At 42.0% G+C, this 20,425-nt stretch overlaps 1 protein-coding gene across 6 annotated transcripts in view; it reads right to left on the bottom strand.

Moving 5' to 3' along the window:
• GPATCH2L (G-patch domain containing 2 like) overlaps positions 1 to 19,726 on the bottom strand; it is a 60,697-nt gene extending 40,971 nt beyond the window's left edge. For 5 of the 6 annotated variants that reach the window (XR_009537313.1, XM_060132406.1, XM_060132225.1 and 2 more), the window contains exons 1-3: positions 19,649 to 19,702; positions 16,339 to 17,010; positions 2,662 to 2,726 (exon numbers count right to left, since the gene is read on the bottom strand). Coding sequence is in view for 5 of the 6 variants with exons in the window: in XM_060132406.1 (XP_059988389.1) it covers positions 2,662 to 2,726; positions 16,339 to 17,000 (727 nt within the window). In the remaining variant the exon portion in view is untranslated. Of the gene's footprint in view, positions 1 to 2,661; positions 2,727 to 16,338; positions 17,011 to 19,648 lie in introns of all 6 variants that reach the window. The other variant, XM_060132140.1, reaches the window with a different exon arrangement.
• Between the last annotated feature and the right edge of the window lie 699 nt (positions 19,727 to 20,425).

The following is a 20,425-nucleotide window of genomic DNA, read 5'->3' on the forward strand; positions in this document are numbered from 1 at the left end:
CCTCTAGGATCTTGCTTTAACCAAAATAAGTTTAGTTGTTTTATAATTTGAGGTTCTATGTACACTTCTGTTTGAGGGAGAAAAAGGAGAATTTTCCCCTTATCTGGGTTCCCCAATAATTATTTATTAAGAGCTTACTATATGCCAGGCAATGTGTTACTTATTGTGGTAGAAAATTTAAAAAAACTCCTGCCTTTGAAAAGCTTCAATGGAAAAGACATGCATCTATAAACAACAGTGTAATATGGTAAGTGATAAGAAAGCAGTAAGTACAGGGAAAGAAGAGTCGAGGGTTCTAGGAGATGACGCCTACACTAAGTGTATCAGTCAGAATCCCTTTAGGAAACATGTACATTTGAATGGGGTATTTGAGACTTTAGTGATTATTTACAAAGGTATAGACAGTACTAAGAGAAGCCAAAGGGATGTTGAAGCATTCGGAGCCAGCAGAGCAGGGAGTCTTTACCATTCCTAGATCTGAAGAAGCAAGGGGATAGAATGGTTACCAGAGCACAGAGAGAGAACTGTGGTTATAGGAGAAGGGCCCAAAGAGGAGAGGTAGCCTTCAGCAGGAGAACACAACCCCTACCAACCAGCAGTCCAACAGAAAGGGAGTCAGGGACAGCTCTAATCCAACACTGCATTACTGTTTCCAACTCTTTATTACCTCACTATAATAGAATGATACATCCACACCCTCTTCCTTTGCCCTGGGATTCCACAGAGCCTTCCCCTTGAGGCAGAGCACACTTCCTCATTCCACAGACACAGACATGGAGCTCAGTCATCTGATTTGCTTTAGGTAGTAAAGCACTAGCAGATGTGATTCAAGCAAAAGCTTTCAATATTCATGCATGGTCTGGTTTGGTCACTTGGCATTTATGTCCTCTGCCATAAGAAGTCCATGCCACATAGAGCCATTGCTCCTTTAGCCTAGGTCCCAGAATAAGAAAACAATGAGTAGATACAAACCTAACTTGAAGCCTGGAGACAGGCTGAGCCCAGGCAAGATCAGCTGACCCACAGCCAACCCACAGCCCCATAGCAAGAAATAAATGTAGTAAACCACTGAAATCTGGGGGTTGTTAAGCAGTATTAGCATAATAAAAACTTGACTAATACACCCAATCTCTTTCACCTTCCTCCCTCCATACTTCTGCTGTTGCCTCCTATTGGCCAAACCCAACAAGAAACTGAGAGCAAGAAAACTCACAGATGTAGTCCATAAATATGCCCCAGAGGAGCAAAATGAGAACTGTCTTGGAGGATGACCAGCCATTCAAGGAAAGGTGAAGATGAGATTTCAGGCACAGAGACCAACATAAACAAAGACATAGAAGCAGGAAGTAACATAGCTTTGTGCTGAGAACTCTAAGTATCTAAATATCACCAAAATGTGTGAAGTTGAGGCAGAGACAAAGAGGAAAGCTGGGGCTATAAAACATTCTACAACCTTCCATAATATACCAAGGATTCCTTATCAGTGGAAGGCTTTCCAAAGGCCCAAAACTTAATTGGTTGTAATAGGTCCACACTTTCTTACACCCCTGTATACACATCATAAACTTTAAGAGATGCATTAGGATACTGTAGTAAAAGCAAAGAAAAAGTAATTCTGAAAGTATGCTCCAGTTCATCCATGGAAAGACAACCAGACTTTCCTGGTACGAGATAAGAGAATCAAGACCCTAGCTAGAGCCCACCGGGGAGTATATACACACAGCTTCTAATGACATCTAGCTCCCTCGGAATCAGAAAGGAACAGAAATGTACTCACAACAGCCTCCATTATAGTAGGAAGCTCAAGAACTCCATCTATGCCCACAACTCTGAGGCATGGGTGAGACACCTCCCCACTGTCTCTCTCCAAAATTAGGACTTGGAACCTAAGTTCTCACTGTCCCAGGATCCCTTCAGTTACTAAGGAGCCTATCTGGATCAACCTAGACATGTAGCCATGTCTCTGTCCTTCAATCACTTAACCCTTGGAGAAAAATCACTGGATTTCAGAAGATCTACAAACCCCTTATTCAGATTAAGAAAACTACAGTCCAAAGAAGCTCTAAGAAATTCTTATTAGTACACACTTACTGTGGCACTAAGCAAGTGTACAGGACAGGATCAAATTACTGTTTAAATAGTAAAAATAAAAAACTGATAATTAACATACACCAGCCTTATTCACAGTGCTCTCTCCTAAACTTCAGAAAGAATTTCTATAATATATTCACCTAGAACACTATGGGCACTTATAAATAAGGTTAAAAAAATAAATCCTCCATATGTGAAAATAAGAATGTCTTAACATCCAGTAATACATAAGGTTATTTTTTAGTTTTAATAAAAAGCAACTTCCCAAAGTTCCATCTTTGACACTATAACCCCCTGGATCAATGATTCTCAAAGTCTGAACTACCTGCACAAAAATCACCACAGGTGCTTGTGGAAAATGCAGATTCCAGGGGCCAACTCTAGACCAGTTTGATTTCCAGGAGCTCAGGAACTTGAAGTTTTAACAGTTCCCCCATGTGGCTTTTGTGCCCTAAAGTTTGAAAACCACTTTCATAGACAACCATCATATTCTCTGTGAGGCACTCCTAGAACCACTAGAATCTTCCCAGAAACACTGAACCAATGTCCCAAAGCTGGAATCAAGATTACCTTGCCGTCCTTCATCGTTGGTAAAGAGCCCTGTGTCACTGCTGCTACACACACTGCTGGTTTCACTGAAAAAAGAGTAAAACACAAGAGAATGCATCAGCTCCAGTCAAAAACAAAGCACTGTCCATTATGTCTTCTGGTTTTCAAATTGAAAGATTCCAAGTTTCCCTAATTTCACTCTAGCTCATTAGCCAATCAGAAATGTAAATTTCATAGTTAAGTCACAGAGGTAAGTTTATTTTGCCCCAAAATGAAAGAAATGTAAGAAGAGGAGAACTGTAAAACTTTTACTTATATTTTAAGGTACTTTTTTTTTTTTTTTTTTTGCGGTACGCGAGCCTCTCACTGTTGTGGCTTCTCTCGTTGCGGAGCACAGGCTCCAGGTGCGCAGGCTCCGCGGCATGTGGGATCTTCCCGGACTGGGGCACGAACCCGTGTCCCCTGCATCGGCAGGCGGACTCTCAACCACTGCGCCACCAGGGAAGCCCCTAAAGTACTTTTAAAAGATCTCAAGTCACTTTGTTAGTTTAGCATTAGAAAGTTATTTATTAAGGCTCACAGAAGTAATCTCAACCTGCTTTGGTATATCAAACAACACAAATTTACCAACCAATTTTATTTTAAAATATTGTCTACTATTGGTTTCAAATGAAGCCATGCAACTTTAAGACATCCAGCATCTTTCAAGTTTTCCCATTTATAAAGCAGCAAACAAAAATCCATGAACAGGAAAAAAAAATCAGTATGACGAAAGTTGTATTTTCTAAAATTAATGTCTCTTGATAGCAAATGGATACAGCAAAATTCACCTGCAAAAAAGGAGGTTTAAAATTAAAAAACAAACTCCATTTGAACTCACTGAAATAAAACTTTTAGGGACTTCCCTGGTGATCCAGTAGTTAAGCCTCTTGTGCTCCCAATGCAGGGGGCCCGGGTTCGATCCCTGGTCAGGGAACTAGATTCCACATGCCGCAACTAAAGATCGCACACTCGGCAACAAAGATCCCACGTGCCACAACTAAGATGCGGCACAGCCAAATAAACAAATAAACATTTTTTAAAAAATTGTAAAGTAAACCATCATATACCCCCCACGTAAATTCTGCAATTAGCACAGTGCTCTATTTCCTTTATCACACGTCTCTCCACCTATCCATCCATCAACCCATCTTGTTTATATGCATGGAAAAAAATAAACGGAAATAAAACTTTTGCCCCATAGAATTCTGTCCAAGTCAGCTTCATTTTGAGCTACTTCCAACAATTGATTCTGCCTCTTCTGATGCTGCATTTCTCCCACCTAATCATCAAATTTGATTTATCTGGTTCAAGAAAAATTTCTCTGTTCTTTACAATATTAGCGATTTCCTTGATTGGGATGTTTCCTTCTAAGCTAGTCAATTTTGTTCACGTGCTCTAGAAGACGGAAGAAGCATTCTCACCATGCTGCATAAAGAACAGGCTTGGCAAAATCCCAGTCTACATTTCTGGATCAAATATCTGAAAATATTTTGTATTTTGCAATATTTCCAAATATCTTGCCAATACTAAATCCTAAAAATGCTGGTTAAATTAAGTAGCAATGTTTCCTCACTTAAGCTTGTCTCTGGGTAACAGATCCAAGAAATTTGTCTCAGCAAGAGCCAATAAAACATACCTGGTTTCTTTAAAGGTTCTTTCATTTTATTTTCCTCTATACTTATAAGTGGGAACATTCTTAGATGTCAATATAAGAAATGTCTCACAAAATTATACCGCTGGATTCTGATGGACTTAGAATCTTCAAAGAGCTCTGCAGTTAAATCCGGAAGACATCCTCACTGGGTACTGTATTCTTCCTACTTCTGAATCTAAGGAACTGTGCCTGCTGAACTTTATGGTGTTGTTTTTATGTTTTTAGCAAATTCCTAAGAATAGTAGTGGTCTAACTCTAACTCCACTGAGTCTTAATACACATTCTCTCATATCAACTACTTTATTTCTCTCATCTTGCCTCGAAGGTAAAGCATATTTTATATTTTTTAGTTCCTCTTGATATTAAGGAGAGCTTAAAAAGCACATCAGGCCATAAGACAGACATTCTACTCCACCACTGTTACATGCTTTCTTGGTTAGCGTATCAGTAACTGAGATGTAGGGGTCAGCAAACAGCCGCCCGTCAACCATTTTTGTATAGCCTGTGAGCTAAGAATAGCTTTTATAGTTTTAAATCACAGGGGGTGGGGGTGGTGGTGATCAAAAGAGGAATACTTTGTGACATATGGATATGACACGAAATTCAAATTTCAGTAACCATAAATAAAGATTTACTGGAACACAGCCAGGTTCATTCATTGACCTGTCCATTCTGGCTTCTTTCACACTACAACTGCAGAGTTGAGGAGTTGCAACAGAGAACAACTCACCCACAAAGCCCCAAAATATTTACTATCTGGCTTTTTACAGAGGAAATTTGCTGATCTCTGCTCTAAGTGTATTACAAGGTCTACTCTGCAATGTCTATTGAATATTTATTTGAATATTTCCTCTATTTGAATATTTCCAAGTAAGAAATTAAAACCATTGCTTTATTACGAAGTCTATGGATTCTTCTCCTCATTCATTTCCAGCCACCTGTAAGCACTACAAGATACAGTGCTTCTCTGATCCTTTTTTGCATGGATTCCATTCTCTCCTCATATTTACTCTAAATAAAGGGGGTAAGCGCAAAGAAACCTGCTGGATCAAGAAAGGTATTGGTAACCTAAAACCTTCCTGTCCCTGTACATTTTCTATTTCTGTCAACAGTATTTAAAGAGACTCACTGTTCTTTAAAGAGATTGGACTAAACTTGTAAGTTTTCTATAAAGTTAATTAGAGTAATGGCAATGATGTCACAGAAATATCACCAGGATTTTAAGACTGTGTTCAAGGGAGATACATATTTTCTTCACTGAGAAAATAATTTATGCCTTAAAGAACACTTATTACATAAAAGTATCATCATTCCATCAATATCTGGAAATGACTATTTCATCTGATAGCATCTTATTCCCTCAGAAGAACTTGCATTGTGGAAATCTAATTATATGTAAGAAACTGTTAGCATAATTTTCTGAGGAAAAAAATGGGAACTTCATGGCATATTTGCACATAAACACCATGATACAGCATGCAAATATGTAGTGCTAGCTATGAAGCAGAAGTAAATATTTCCCCTTACAATTTACAGGCCAAAGCTATCCAGTCCTGTAGCTTTCATTCACTTCTGACTCAGAGATTATGATTTTTTAAAAAAAATCAGATTCATAGGATTTTAATAGTGATTTAGTCAACTATAAAATGTTAATATAGCTAATTAAACATAATGTTTAATACTCTGTTAAAAATAAGCTATCTTTCAATAAAAAATATTTTCTTTTAGTACCCTTGTAGATCACAAGGTCAAAAAGTTAAAAGATGTCAGGCTACTACACATTTTTCCTATGCCAAAACCGTCAAATTTGTTTATAACTTTTTTGCTATGAGCATTTTTATTAGGCAAGGAAAAAAAGCTCTGTTACTCATTTTTATAAGGAAAAAGAAATGTGATCCTATCCTTACTGTCCATTCCACTATGGTCCTCTGAAACTTAGTCAGGAATACAGAAACTCAACCTTTATTAATCTTCAGAAAAAGTAACAAGACAAAGCCCACAAAGATAGTAAGTAGGTAATGAAATCCTGTCTTTTCGTAAAATGACAGCAACTCCTAGAGGCATCAATGCCTCCTGTCTTTGCCTTGGGAACTGTTCTATACTCCCTGTTCTCACATGATTCTAATCTATAAATAGTTTGCATATAAAAGTCTTCATAGGGCTTCCCTGGTGGCGCAGTGGTTGAGAGTCCGCCTGCCGATGCAGGGGACACGGGTTCGTGCCCCGGTCTGGGAAGATCCCACATGCCACGGAGCGGCTGGGCCCGTGAGCCATGGCGGCTGAGCCTGCGCGTCCGGAGCCTGTGTTCCGCAACGGGAGAGGCCACAACAGTGAGAGGCCCGCGTACCGCAAAAAAAAAAAAAAAAAAAAAGAAGTCTTCATAGAATATTTCTAAAATATTTTTGAGTAGAAATGTATTAACCCTACAAATAATTTATATGTCATTCAAAAATACTCAATTCCAGGGGCTTCCCTGGTGGCGCAGCGGTTGAGAGTCTGCCTGCCGATGCAGGGGACACGGGTTCATGCCCCGGTCCGGGAAGATCCCACATGCCGCGGAGCAGCTGGTCCTGTGAGCAATGGCCGCTGAGCCTGCGCGTCCGGAGCCTGTGCTCCGCAGCGGGAGAGGCCACAACAGTGAGGGGCCCGCGTACCGTAAAAAAAAAAAAAAGAAAAAACTCAATTCTACCTTGGGGCAATAAAGTCTCTAACAGGAGGAGGAGGAGGAAGGATTTCCCCTACTATTTCCCCTATATTTTCACTCATTCACTTAGTAAGCATTTATTAAGTTTTACTATATTCCAGTCCCTGCTATAACCAGCACTAAAACTAACAAAGAAACATGTCAACCACAATTTAACTGCATGCATTTTATAAAAAAACTTAGACTATGGGAGAAGAGTGTGAAAACATAGAAAGAAGAATGCTTTCCAACGAAGAAAATTCTCCAAATAAGGAGTGGGGCAAGCCTAGAATTTAACCTTATAATACTGAGAAAGTCACCCCATTTTAGAAGCCAGAAAACGTCTCAAAAATATTCATATGTGAGTAAAAATAGTAATAACACATCGCACTTCTCTATATGGTTTTCAATTAAAAAATGTTTCCACAATTCAGCAGCATAGCCATCATTTAAAATAAGACAAACAAAATTAAAGCCTAGATTTTGGACTACCAATTAATTGTATTATCTAATTATTACAACATTGTTAGAAGCAACTGAACCACATCCAACTGAAATAACGTAAATGTAAAGAAGAAAGTCAACCTAACCAGCAGTTCCAGCGGCTTTCCTCTCCCAACATTTTTTTTTTTTTTTTTTTTTTTTTGGCTGTACGTGGGCCTCTCACTGTTGTGGCCTCTCCCTTTGCGGAACACAGGCTCCGGACGCGCAGGCTCAGCGGCCATGGCTCACGGGCCCAGCTGCTCCGCGGCATGTGGGATTCTCCCGGACCGAGGCACGAACCCCTGTCCCCTGCATCGGCAAGCGGACTCTCAACCACTGCGCCACCAGGGAAGCCCCTCCCAACATTTTATTATGAAGACTTTCAAGCATACAGAAAAGTTGAAAGTTACCACTCACACTCCATCACCTAGATATTGCAATTAACATTTTGCTTTGTTTTTGTTTAGTCACACATGCATCCATCTAACCTCACCTTGTAACCTCACCTTGTAACCTCATCCTTGTAATTCAGGGCACTCTGGGTAGACCAGATGACTGGGTATCACATTCATTTTCAGAGGGGTGGATTATCTTAGGAATCAAACCTAATAAAACACGATTGATACCTCTTGTCCATTTAAATAATTAATTCCAGGGCAAAGAGTTAGCTAAACATTGTAAACTGATATAAAGTTTTAAATGCTTTCATCTGAACTGCTCTTATTTACAAGTTCTGAAAACGAACTGTCTGCCCTTTTCAGAGCAATTAAAGGTACTGTTTTCAAATTAGCAAAAACTCTTTTTTTTTTTTTTTTTTTTTCAGTACGCGGGCCTCTCACTGTTGTGGCCTCTCCCGTTGCGGAGCACAGGCTCCGGACGCGCAGGCTCAGCGGCCATGGCTCACGGGCCCAGCCGCTCCGCGGCATGTGGGATCTTCCCGGACCGGAGCACGAACCCGTGTCCCCTTCATCGGCAGGCGGACTCTCAACCACCGTGCCACCAGGGAAGCCCAAAACTCTCCATTTTAAAATCACAGTATTTTTATTCTATAGAAGAGATCAATGTTTTGGTCTTACTGAGTTCTCTAACTTGAAACTCATACTTGTTGGTAAAAGCAGAGTCAATGAGGTAAAAACCCAATCTCAATACCAGAAACTTCTAGAGCAGTGGTTCTCAACTGGAGGCAATTTTGTCCCCCTCCTCCTACCTTCCTGCCCCACCCCAGCCCTCGGGGTCATTTGGCAGTATCTGGAAAAGTTTTTGTTTGTCAGGACTTGGAGGGGGGAAGAGGAAACTGGTATTCTATTGGCATCTTGCGAGTCGAGGACAGGGTTGCTGCTAAACATCTTACAATGCGCAGGATAGGCCTCACAGCAGAGAATTATCTGGCCCAAAAGGTGAGAACCCTCATCTAGAGTGATGAACAAAGTGGAGGGATGAAGGGGGTGGGACATCATGGTTAAGGGAAACCACTTCAGAGGAGGAGAGGAGCCTGTGTACTTCTGCTGGATAGGGCCAGCCTTCAGGAGCTCATCAGCTAAAAATGCATCATATGTGCTGAACATCAAGAAAGTGGATTACAAACTCACTTCAGAAAGAAGCTCTCTCCCTTAATGCCATATCTTAAATTTAAAAAGTAAACATTCATCTTCAGTATACTTACTTAAAATACATTCTCAGGGATCTATACCTTGCTTGCCTTTATAGTTCCTGAATGCCCTTCCTTTGAAATCACAGTAAAAATACTCTCTCAGTATGTTCTGAGGAAATAATTAGTTTGAGAATACTATTCCTGAATTTAGCTCCACACTAAGTTAGGAAAAATTTTCAGAAGACCAGTGGTCACCTGTGGTAACCAGACTCCCAGATGACTCCCAGTGATCCCAGCCTCCTGGTATTTCACACCCTGGCTGGGCTGTGTAACCAGTAGCACAGGCAGATGTAACTAAAGGTATGTCACTTCTGAGACTAGGTTATAAAACACTAGGGTTCTACCTTGGGTACTTGAGTGAGAGCTCGCTCTCTCCCTCTCTCAGACAGTTTGCTCTAGGGGAAGCTAACTACCATATCTTAAGAATGCTAACAGCCCTGTAGAGGGGCCCACGTGGAAAGGAACTGAGACTCTCTTGATCCTGCAGCCAATAAGAAAATGAGATCTGCCAACAGCCCTGTGAGTGAGCTTGGAAGTGGACTCCTCAGCCCCACCCAAGCCTTGAGACAACTGCAGTCCCGACCAACAGTTTGATTGCAAAAGTATGAGAGACTCTGGACCAGAATCACATAGCTAAACTGTTCCCAGATTCCTGACTTCAGGAACTGTAAGGCTATAAATGTTTTATAAAGCTACTAAGTTTTAGGGCAACTTTTTCTTCAGCAACAGATAATACAGCATCTTTATGAATGCTTTTTTGAAAATAATTCCCTCCTTTCTAGCCCTAACAAGACGTTTCTAACTTCTATAAGTTAAATCTCTGAATTCCCACAGCTGAGAAGGGGAAAACACAGCTTGTCCTCTGACCCGAGAGCTTGCTAATTCTTTCATATTCCTAACCACATAAGACTGTAAACTTAGAACTGAGTCAAAGTAGTTTATACTTGTCACAATTTCAGTAAGGAGGTATAGAATTAGTTTACCATCTATATTCAAAAGTTGGTATCACTAACTTTACCACCTGGGTTTCTCATCCATTTAAGATTATTAAATATGAGGTGTCTTTTACATCTAATTTTAAAAGAAACAAGCAGGATAGAGTTAATGTCTTACTTTATCATGCTAAAAACTAAGGGGTTTTCATTTTAATTTTTTTATTAAATAGTAATACACTTAACAAAAATTTTTAATTGTCTTAGAATTTACAAAAAACGGAAAGGTCACTCCTAGACCTATCACCCAAAACATTTCTACTCAATTCTTTTTCCTTCTTTTTTCTGGACTGAGGTGGTACACTTGTAACTATATGTAATCAGACTTCTGATTCTGAAAGTAAACAGGACTGAGGGACAGGTTTTTCAGAGAAATATCTCACACCAACCGCAAAATTACTCTCACAGTAAGTTATGAGAATGCATAACGAAGGAGTTTGTTTTTCAGCTTCATTCAGATGGCACCACAAAAGAAGGCAGCAACCTCTCTAGTTTCACAGGTTCATTAGCGTGGCCACTGCAATCAGGTATACTTTGCAGAGATAATGATTTTTGTCAGGACTCTGCTACTGAGCCGCGGGCTGTGCCTTAGAGAAGTCCACCCATCCTTTTAAGCCTCACCTTTTCTTAGAACTAACAGTTTCATCCTCAGTTAGATGAAATATCTTTTCAGAGTAAATTTTTAAAGAGCATATATTTTGAGACTTGATATCTGAAAATGTCTTTCTAGTGCCTTTCCATATGAAATCTATCTTAGCTATATATAAATTCACGGTGGGAAGATGGGAGACTTTTGCCATCAAAATTCTACAGGCAAGTCGATAGCCCCTCACATTTAGTACTGTAGGGATCAACATCAACCTTATTTTCATCCCTTTAAAGATTTTTCTTTATAACTGCTCCCCTCCCACCACCAATGCACAATGCAAAAATATTGCCAGGATATGTCTAGGTAGAGGTCTCTTTTCATTAGTTTTCCCTTTTAATCTGTATACTTAATTTTTTCAACACAGGAACGTGTTTTCCCTTCAGTTATATTTTTAAAATCACTCTTCTATCCCTATGCTTTGGTTTCTTCCTTGGGAGTATTTACATACTTGCAGACTGGGCCTCTACCCCTGTGTTCCAGATCTATCACCTTCTCTCTCATTTTTATCTCCTCTCTGTGCATTTTGGGAGGGCTTCCAAAGTTTTCCACATCATCAACTCAATTTTCTGCAGAAAGAATTGTCCTTCATTTTAACATTACAATTACATTTCAAATTTCCCTACACTTTTTCCTTCCATATTACTGGGCTTCAAATAGCTATCGTTCTGTCCTTATGACTTACTGATCCTGTTTCAAAGTGATTATATCTCCTTGCATCCTAATGAAGATTTTCTAAAATGTTCTTCTGGTTTCCACTGGCAGTCATTTTCAAAGATGTGTTCTTCCACTGAACATTCAGGATGATGTTCCCTTTCCCTCATTCTGCATAACTTGTCCAAAAGCCTCTTGTTGAGAACCGGTTTACCTAAAATTTGGTATTTGCCAACAGAAAGGGTATGCAAATTACCCCTGGTTCCATCCTCTACTTCCTTGGATACAGGTAACAAGCTCTTGTCATATCTACAACTGGCCAAGAGGATGTGCAGAGCCCCTAGCCTAATCCCCAGTGTCACTGGTAGGCTTTTGTCTCATGTAGCTATGTGGGACTGAGAAAGGATTTTCTTCTGACCCTCACTGCCTAATTCTGTGCCCATTCCAGGAGTCTACGATAAATGAAGTTATACAAAACACTCCAGTTTCCAGGATGCACTACTACTAAGAGTGTTTTTTCCTTCTCTGTCCATGCCAACAGTAAACTACTCTTGGAGACTCTATTTCTCAGAACTCAATATGCTATGACTACCTCCTATCCCTCAAAACAAATACACACACAGAAAACACTACAATTCCCTATCCAAGTATATTCTGGGAGTTACAGCCTCCCAAGAGAAACTGAAAGATAACTGATTGCAAGTAAAGGGTGGAACAACACTCTGGCTCAAACTGTAGCTGCCCAATTTTCTGACTGAACCGGACCCTGCCTTTCTGAACCAAGGGCAGACTATAGAGAAAGAATGCAGGGCCTCACTACCGACCTTCAGGGCAGGTTCAGCACTGCTGTGGGCTTCCAACTGCACTCTCTAGCGCAGTTCTATCAGCCTCGGACTTTGAGAAAATCTTGGCAGTAAGCCAGCTGTAAGTCCTGATCTCTGGTGATGTGAGTTTGCAATGCTTTATGTCTTCATAAATATTTTAGGGGCAGTTGAGGCTGCTTATCAGATGCTTTTTAAAATATGAAATTACAATGATGGGAAGGAGGTTGTGACTGAAAAGAATTACAGAATCTCAGTGTTGCAAGGGACCTTAGAAGTCATTCAGTTCTAACTCTCCAACTCTACAACTCAGTAAGTGGTCACCAAGCCCAGGCTTGAATCCCTCCAGTGATATAGAACTCATCACCTGGTAAAACAACTCAGTTCATTTTTATAGAGTCCTAATTTTTAGAATGTTTTATTTTATACTGAGGCAACACTTCACATGCTGTACTTTTTACCTATGAGTCCTAGTTCCTTCCTCTGGAGTCACAGAATAATCCTAACATTTCTTTCAAGAGACAGATCTTCAAATACAATAGTATCAAATCTATCTCCCAAGTTGTTTTGTTTTCCTCAGTTGTTCCTAAGGATATAGTAGCAGAGCTTTGAATAAATCTACAGAAGCACTCTATGCTAGCTACTCAATACTCTCAAATGCAATGGTACTATCTTCAACAATGGTAAATATCCTCTTGGTCAGCATCCCTATTTACAGAATAGAAAACAGAACATCCTCAACCTACCACACAGAGTCTTTTCCACAGCTCCAGTAACCCCTGATTAATGACCTCCACTTGCAAAGGAGGCTACTTACCTTAACCATGAAATAATGAACGCTATTGATCCAACAAGCTACTGCTATAAAGTGTTATTGATCACCCAATCTTTGGTTAAAATGGTCCTCATTTAGCAATTTTACTGTTGCAAACACCTGGAGCAAAGCACCCTCATAATTAAAGAGTTTGGGGGAGTTAAAGTGAGAGGTGATGGACAGAGATCTCAGCTTTCTACCATTTATTCTTGCTTCTGAGCTATTGTTTGTGTCAGAAAGGATATTGATTTTCTATAAAAATAAGAAAACAAGAGGCACCAAGGGGCGCAGAAGGTCAGCTTGGGCTAGAGAAGGAGGGGGAAGGTTTAGCACTCTATCTCTGTCACTCGGCTTCCAACAGAAGGGAATATTTTCTTTCCTGTGAGATCAGCTTCTAATACATCACCTTAGGAAGGCTCCTGACTGTGACTTCAGGCCATCACCAAACCAATTCACTTATGAAAGAAAAGAAGCTAAATTATATTCAAGGGGAACAAATGAATGATGTATTAGTGAAGAATAAAGCAAAATTAGGCTATAACTCACCTAATTAATAGCTGCTATATAGACAATTTGAATAAAGATCAGTAGAAAGTAATCTTACAAAAGAGTTGATCCATTTTAGAATGGAACACACATGCAAAGAAAAATATTAAAATAATAACTGAGCTTTTTGAAGGCTTTAAAAAACTATTACATCATAACCACTTTCAGTTCCTCAGAACGCCTGAGGAATTGATTGGTATAGAATGGAAGGAAGAACAGAAACAGAAAAGCGAAAAGAATTATCGGTTAAGCTTAAAATTACTCTATGTTTAGTTAGCAGAATAAATTTAAGGAAAGTAGAAATAAAGCTCTCTGATTGAGACACAGATTTTCAAACCTAAAACACCTAACATATGCTTTTTTTTTTTTCTTTTTCCCCGGTACGCGGGCCTCTCACTGTTGTGGCCACTCCCGTTGCGGAGCACAGGCTCCGGACGCGCAGGCTCAGCGGCCATGGCTCACGGGCCCAGCGCTCCATGGCATGTAGGATCTTCCCGGACCGGGGCACAAACCCATGTCCCCTGCATCGGCAGGCGGACTCTCAACCACTGCGCCACCAGGGAAGCCCAACATATGCTTTTTAAAAGAACTCTATCTATTGACTAGGCTAAGTAAAGCTTAATGATCCACTTCATCTTAATAATTTCACAAGCTGGATCATATACTCTGACAACCCTCAATACCCCTGATACAAAGTTCTACACTTGGATCTGTATGCAAACAAACTGGCACATCCAAGCAGATTTTTGAAAGAGTAAATTGCTGCCTACCTCAATTTCTCCAAGCTCTAGATGTGTATTATCACAACCTGACTATAATGTGCAACAGATGTATCTGGGGTAAGAAGGACCTAGAAAGACTGAAGTGCCTCACTGCAAGGTTACAGGCTCTGCATTTGGAACCACACTTGGGCTGTGATCTTAGAGAAGACAGAGTTAACAGTCACTCACACACACAATTAAGTCATAGCTTAGCAAGAAATTCTGGGGAATACATATATCCAAAAATATCATCCCAAAACATTCTTAACAGTACGATGATTACTATTTGGTATGTGAGCTTGACGTTGAAACAAACTTGAACACCTCAATTGAGGGTTTCAACAGTGTGAAGGATACAAGTTAACTAGGCATTTCTTGTTTGATTAAAAATAGCATGATAAGGAAAAAAGCTTTATAATCCAAAATTATACATATAAATTGGGTAAATAGGCCTTAGAATATACATTAGAGGAAAATCAGGAAAGCCAAATTATAAGCCTACCTAGTTGCACAGCCTGGCAAATATAAAGTTAGTTAAGAAAAATTTTAAAAACTTGATTAAAACCACCCATGAAAAGTACAGGCATACAAACCTGAACAGCTTTTCCTGTTACTGACAAAACCTCACCTTCAAGTCTGTAAGATTTATGCCTTTGTTTTTCAGACAAACGTCAGAAGAAGCCAAGTCCTAAGAAAGGTCATCTGTTCTGCAGTTGTAAAAGTTCAGATGAGACAGAAAACGTGCCATGGCAAAGGCAAGCTCAAAGCATAGCAAAACATAGTGGTTAACTATGAGCTTTGGAATCAGGTTTGATTCCCAGTTTTGCTACTAGGTGACCTTGGGCAAATTATCTCCACACTCATAACCTCTATTTCCTCTTCTATAAAATACAAATAGTGGTACCTACCAGACAGGGGAGTTGTGAACATTAAAGAATATATGTTCTACACAATAGTACAGTGCCTGGCACACAGTTAGTGCTTAATAAATGCTAACTAATATTAACAATAATAGAATACACTGGTTCTCAATTGGGACTGCTCAACCCACTTAGGGAGCACCCATGGAGGCATTTGTTTTGATACTGTGAAGGGTGATGGGAACAACGTAGGGATGGCAACTATCCTACAAGGCATGGGACATCCCTCACCACAAAGAACTGCCCCATCCAAAACACCAACAGCATCCACACTGAGAAACAGATATCACACATTAATATTAATAATAATATTAAAGTATCAAGCTGGGGAGTATCAGTGTCCCTAGGACTATCTATTTGAGATGTAAAAAATTAAAAGTCACCAAAAACTATACTGACGTTTTAAACATGCACCCATTCAAGACAGATTTTTCTGGCTCGATGACATTTGGTGTAAGACTGATGGGATTTAGCCCTGTTATTTTCAAAGCCTACCATGTGTTCAGACAACTTGAATGTTAAACTCAATACAGTCAAACTGTAAGTAGCAGAGAACAGAATTATAGTCCAGAAACATCTAAAGCCATGATTCTTAAATGGGTAAAGGCAGCTTACCAAGAACATTTACAAACTCCATATGCCTGGCACCCGCGTTTTCTCTTTCTCATACATACATATACACACCAGCCTCTACTGAGGCCCTGGTTCTAAAGAACAGTATCTGTGTATGAACTACGTGGCACAAAGAGCAGCAAAATGTTTTTTAAAATAAGAGGTACACGTTTTAGATGATTTTTAGAAACAAATGTGTTTCTATAAAATATAGCCTTCTTGATGTAGGGAAACAGGATCATGAGTGTACTTTAAGAAGCTACACACAACCTGACTGGTTAAAGCAGTTAGTGGTTAGAGCTACAAAGTCAGTATTACAAAGCCTGGTTTGAAAGAAAGTTGAACTCATCAAGACTGTGGATTTGTGCTTTAGGTAAAGTTAACCAGGAAAATCTATGACTTAGTAAGGGAGATCTCACCATTCTGACATATTCTCATCAGAGCCCTGTTTTTGTTCATCTGCTTCACACTCCATCCTTTCTTTCCTTCCCGTTTTGCTTAGGAAAGTCCTATTTTCTGCTGCTTCGCACAACCCGTGACCTGATGAGGTCCAGGGAGTATTCTCCTTCCACCGGGACAGACGCTGCTTCTTAGCAGACTTGAACCTGCAGCCTCTCTCATAGCTCCAATCTGACACCTTGAGCTTCTGCTGAAGGCTGGCAGCCACCTCTGATGTTACGCGCTTCACCTTCCGTCGGCGCCTCAGCGGTCGACAAGGTGCATTTTCAGTAAAGGAGTCAGATTCATGCCAAGAATGTTGCTTACTCTTAACAATGGCGTTAAGAGCTGGGTGCCGTTTGGCTACCATAGTGTCATCAGAGTCACTAAAATTGGTGACTGGGGCCATTTCTCGACAGTCCTTGATGGCCTCATCCAGACTTGACTCAGAGGCCTCGCTGTAGCAGCAGGTATGCTCTGCCAGGTGAGTGAAGTCTGAACGGCGCTTCCGGCCTCTCCGTTTGCGAAGCTGCCGCCTCTGCTGCCGAGGGCTCAGCGCCATCTCCTCCCACAGCTCACCAAGCTTATTCTGCTCAGATGTCTGCTCCAAGGCTGAGGCTAAGTCATGTACCAGCTCATCCATGAGGCCACATCTGCCAAAAGGAGGTTCAAAAAAGAGAAAAAAGAAGAAGAAAGACTGAATAGGATCTGTTGTTTTTTTGTTTTTGTTTTTGTTTTTGTTTTTGTTTTTTTTTGCGGTACGCGGGCCTCTCACTGCTGTGGCCTCTCCCGTGGCGGAGCACAGGTTCCGGACGCGCAGGCTCAGTGGCCATGGCTCACGGGCCCCGCCGCTCCGCGGCATGTGGGATCTTCCCGGACGGGGCACGAACCCGCGTCCCCTGCATCGGCAGGCGGACTCTCAGCCACTGCGCCACCAGGGAAGCCCAGGATCTGTTGTTTTTGAATAATTTTTCAAACAGATCATGGCACTGCAGAGTCCACCGTGTCTACAGAAAATAAAGTCACCTTTCACCTGGCTACCCTTAGACTCTATTCCTACCATCCATACTCCCTTAAGCCATTAAGAATAGGTATGTGGCCCTTGTTAAATGCCTGAAATCAGCATGTTCTTAAAGCACAAAAACTCAAAATACTCACCAGATGACAACTGGGTTATTAGTAAAAACAAGCAAACTCAGGGGAATAAATCAGTCATTCCCCTTTTCCCCCAATTAAACTTGCTAAACTAAATTACCTGATGATCAGATCTAAAAAGATTAGAGAATGTCTCATCTGTCCAAACAGGAGCAGAAAAACACTCAACTTCAAAACCATGGATGAAAAGACCGTTCTATGGTCTGGGGTCACTAATAAGAATGTGTGTGGCAGGAAGAGAAAGACAACTTAGTGACACACTTTACGGAAGGCTGCTTGCAGTTTTAGTGTTCCAAGAATCTGTAGTGACCCAGGTTTGTACTCTGCATGGAAAAAAAAGACCAAGTTTGCACCCATTCTGGTCCCAACTACCACCCAGAAGCTACCAGGTAAAGAGCCTTAAAGAGTATGTCATATATTTGTGAATAATTAGCAACTTTTAAGTCTTCTTGCCATCCTTCAGAAAATAAATTGTTATCCAAGTTTTGTGCTTTAGTGCCAGTCACACAAAAACACTTTATAACTGAGGTTGAAATGACAAGGATAAGAGGAGTCTCTAAGATTTCTAGCTAACAGCTTTCCAAAATTTCCTGTTTTTCAACTCATTCTTGTCAAACCATCATACTTCAGGGATCACTTCATAGGCAAACCTTCCAGAGGCTGAGCGCAGGAGGATCGATTTTCAAAAGGCCTTTTTAAAGTGAAACGTTTAATATACTTCGTACATCTAATTAAATACGTTTTAGGGCTTCCCTGGTGGCGCAGTGGTTGAGAGTCCGCCTGCCGATGCAGGGGACATGGGTTCGTGCCCCGGTCCGGGAAGATCCCACATGCCGCCGAGCGGCTGGGCCCATGAGCCATGGCCGCTGAGCCTGCGCGTCCGGAGCCTGTGCTCCGCAGCGGGAGAGGCCACAACAGTGAGAGGCCCGCGTATAGCAAAAAAAAAAAAAAAAAAAAAAAAAAAACAACCCATTTTAAATTAGCACCTTTTCCCTAGCCCTTGTTAAGTCCAACGTATTTCAAGACCATAATTAGAGCTTAAAACTCTGTGGCACCACTCTCAGACCATAGTTCCCTTCACACAGTTTACATTTTGCAAAGGACTTTCTAAAATCTATTTTTATGCTATCCTTATGCCAAGCAATTTAAAGGCAGGAGGAGCAACGGGGACACCTAGTCCCAAACTACCAACCAAACAAAACTCGAAGTGTCAAAAGCCACACTCATTTAAGCAACAAGTAGTTTAAAACACCATGGCTGGGGTTTGGGAAACAACTGTCTCTAAAACCAATATAGGTAAGTGGGGACGCACTTATCTAAATCTATTTCCCTAATAAAGAACTACTGCTTTAAAAGCTCAAGCAGAACTGTACAAACTTTAACGTGAAACGAAGTTACCAAACAACTTGCAGTTGACTGTGCAGTCGAATGCCAGGCTCAAAGGCTGCAATTCGAACAGGAGGTGACAGAAGAACCCTGGAACTCCCACCCTCCCTGGAGGCACAGTCCGAGAGGGTCCCGGGGCCAGGCAAGCACTCGGGGAGACAAAGGCTGTCCAAGGCACGCAACGGAAGGAACGAGAAACTAGCAGAAGTAAAAAGAGAGGCAGGCAGGCGCACGGTCGAGTGGGGTGGGGGGACCGGGTTGGGGGAGGGGCTGGGGGAGGCAGGAGGCAACTTCTCAATTTGGGTGACCAGGGGCAGGGGGTCAGCCCTTCCAGGGCAGAAACTGCCAAAACGCAAGTCCTGGCGACTAAACTCCCTCAGTGCTCAAGGGTCGCAACGTGGCCACATCCGTGAGAAAAAGCGTGTTTCGAAGGACTCCCCCACGCCCGGGCCCGTCCCCGAGGACTAGGACGACCACGACTCGGGACACCAAGCCCTCACGCTGTCGCCAGCTCAAAAGAGCCAGACACTAGAGAAGAGAGAGAGTGACTGTCGCCCGGGAAATGGCCCGACCCTCATCCCTCGGATCGGGGAGATAGGCCCTGAAAAACAAGGCCCCGCCACCCTCTCCCCTCCCGCCAGCCTCCGGGGCCCCATGGCGCCCGTGGCCGCTCCGCCGCGGCCCGGAGCGCCGATCCCCGCTGGCGCGGGGCCCCTGGGCCCCGACCCCCTCACTCCCCGTCCCCCTCACCCGCTGCCGCAGTCACCTCCGACGGCCGCGGCTTTCGGGGCCGAGTCTCCCCGCCGGGGCTTCCCTCTGTGACCTCATTTCCGGTCTGAGGCGGTGGGGTGGGGCGGTGGTGGAATGGGAGGGACAGGCTGCGCGAGAGGGCCCGCCCCGGCCCAGCGCTTCCTGCTCGCGGCCGCTCCCACTTCCGCCCCCTGGGGGCGGGGCCGCGAGAACCCGGAAAAAAAGCAAGGGGGTAAGGAGGGGCGGTGTTTAGGGGCTGACTGGAGCGGGGGTTCCCGTGGGGCTGAGGTGCCCATCTTGGTGAAGGGCCTACCCATGCAGGCCTCATCTGCCTTGGAGGCGTCAGGAAATTGGGCACTAGGGAGGGGCGTCGGCCTTGCCCTTGATCGCTGACCTACTTTATACAGGGTGTGTGAAATTGGGGAAATGGGTCCTCATTCTTAACCATGCGAATTGTACAACCTTTGGGGGGGGGTAGCACGAGTGAGTTGCTCAGACTATTAAAGATACACATGCTTGAGTAACAAAACAAAGTAGTGTTGGATTATAACTTGAAGTGTAAAAGTAATATCCAAGTCAAACTGGTATAAATCAATTACTGATACAAATAAATTTATAAATGGGAAAGAAGAGCTAAGTCTCTGGTGCAGAATTCCAAACAATTTTTATAGATACTCCACCCTGAGGCATAACTCCTGATTCTAAATGTGGACTGTGCAGTGACTTCCTTCCAAAGAGTACAATATGGAAAGTGGGGGGAAGTGAGTAACTTTTAGA

This window comes from Lagenorhynchus albirostris, chromosome 1 (genome assembly GCF_949774975.1).
Source record: "Lagenorhynchus albirostris chromosome 1, mLagAlb1.1, whole genome shotgun sequence".
In the NCBI taxonomy this organism is placed as follows: Eukaryota; Metazoa; Chordata; class Mammalia; order Artiodactyla; family Delphinidae; genus Lagenorhynchus; species Lagenorhynchus albirostris.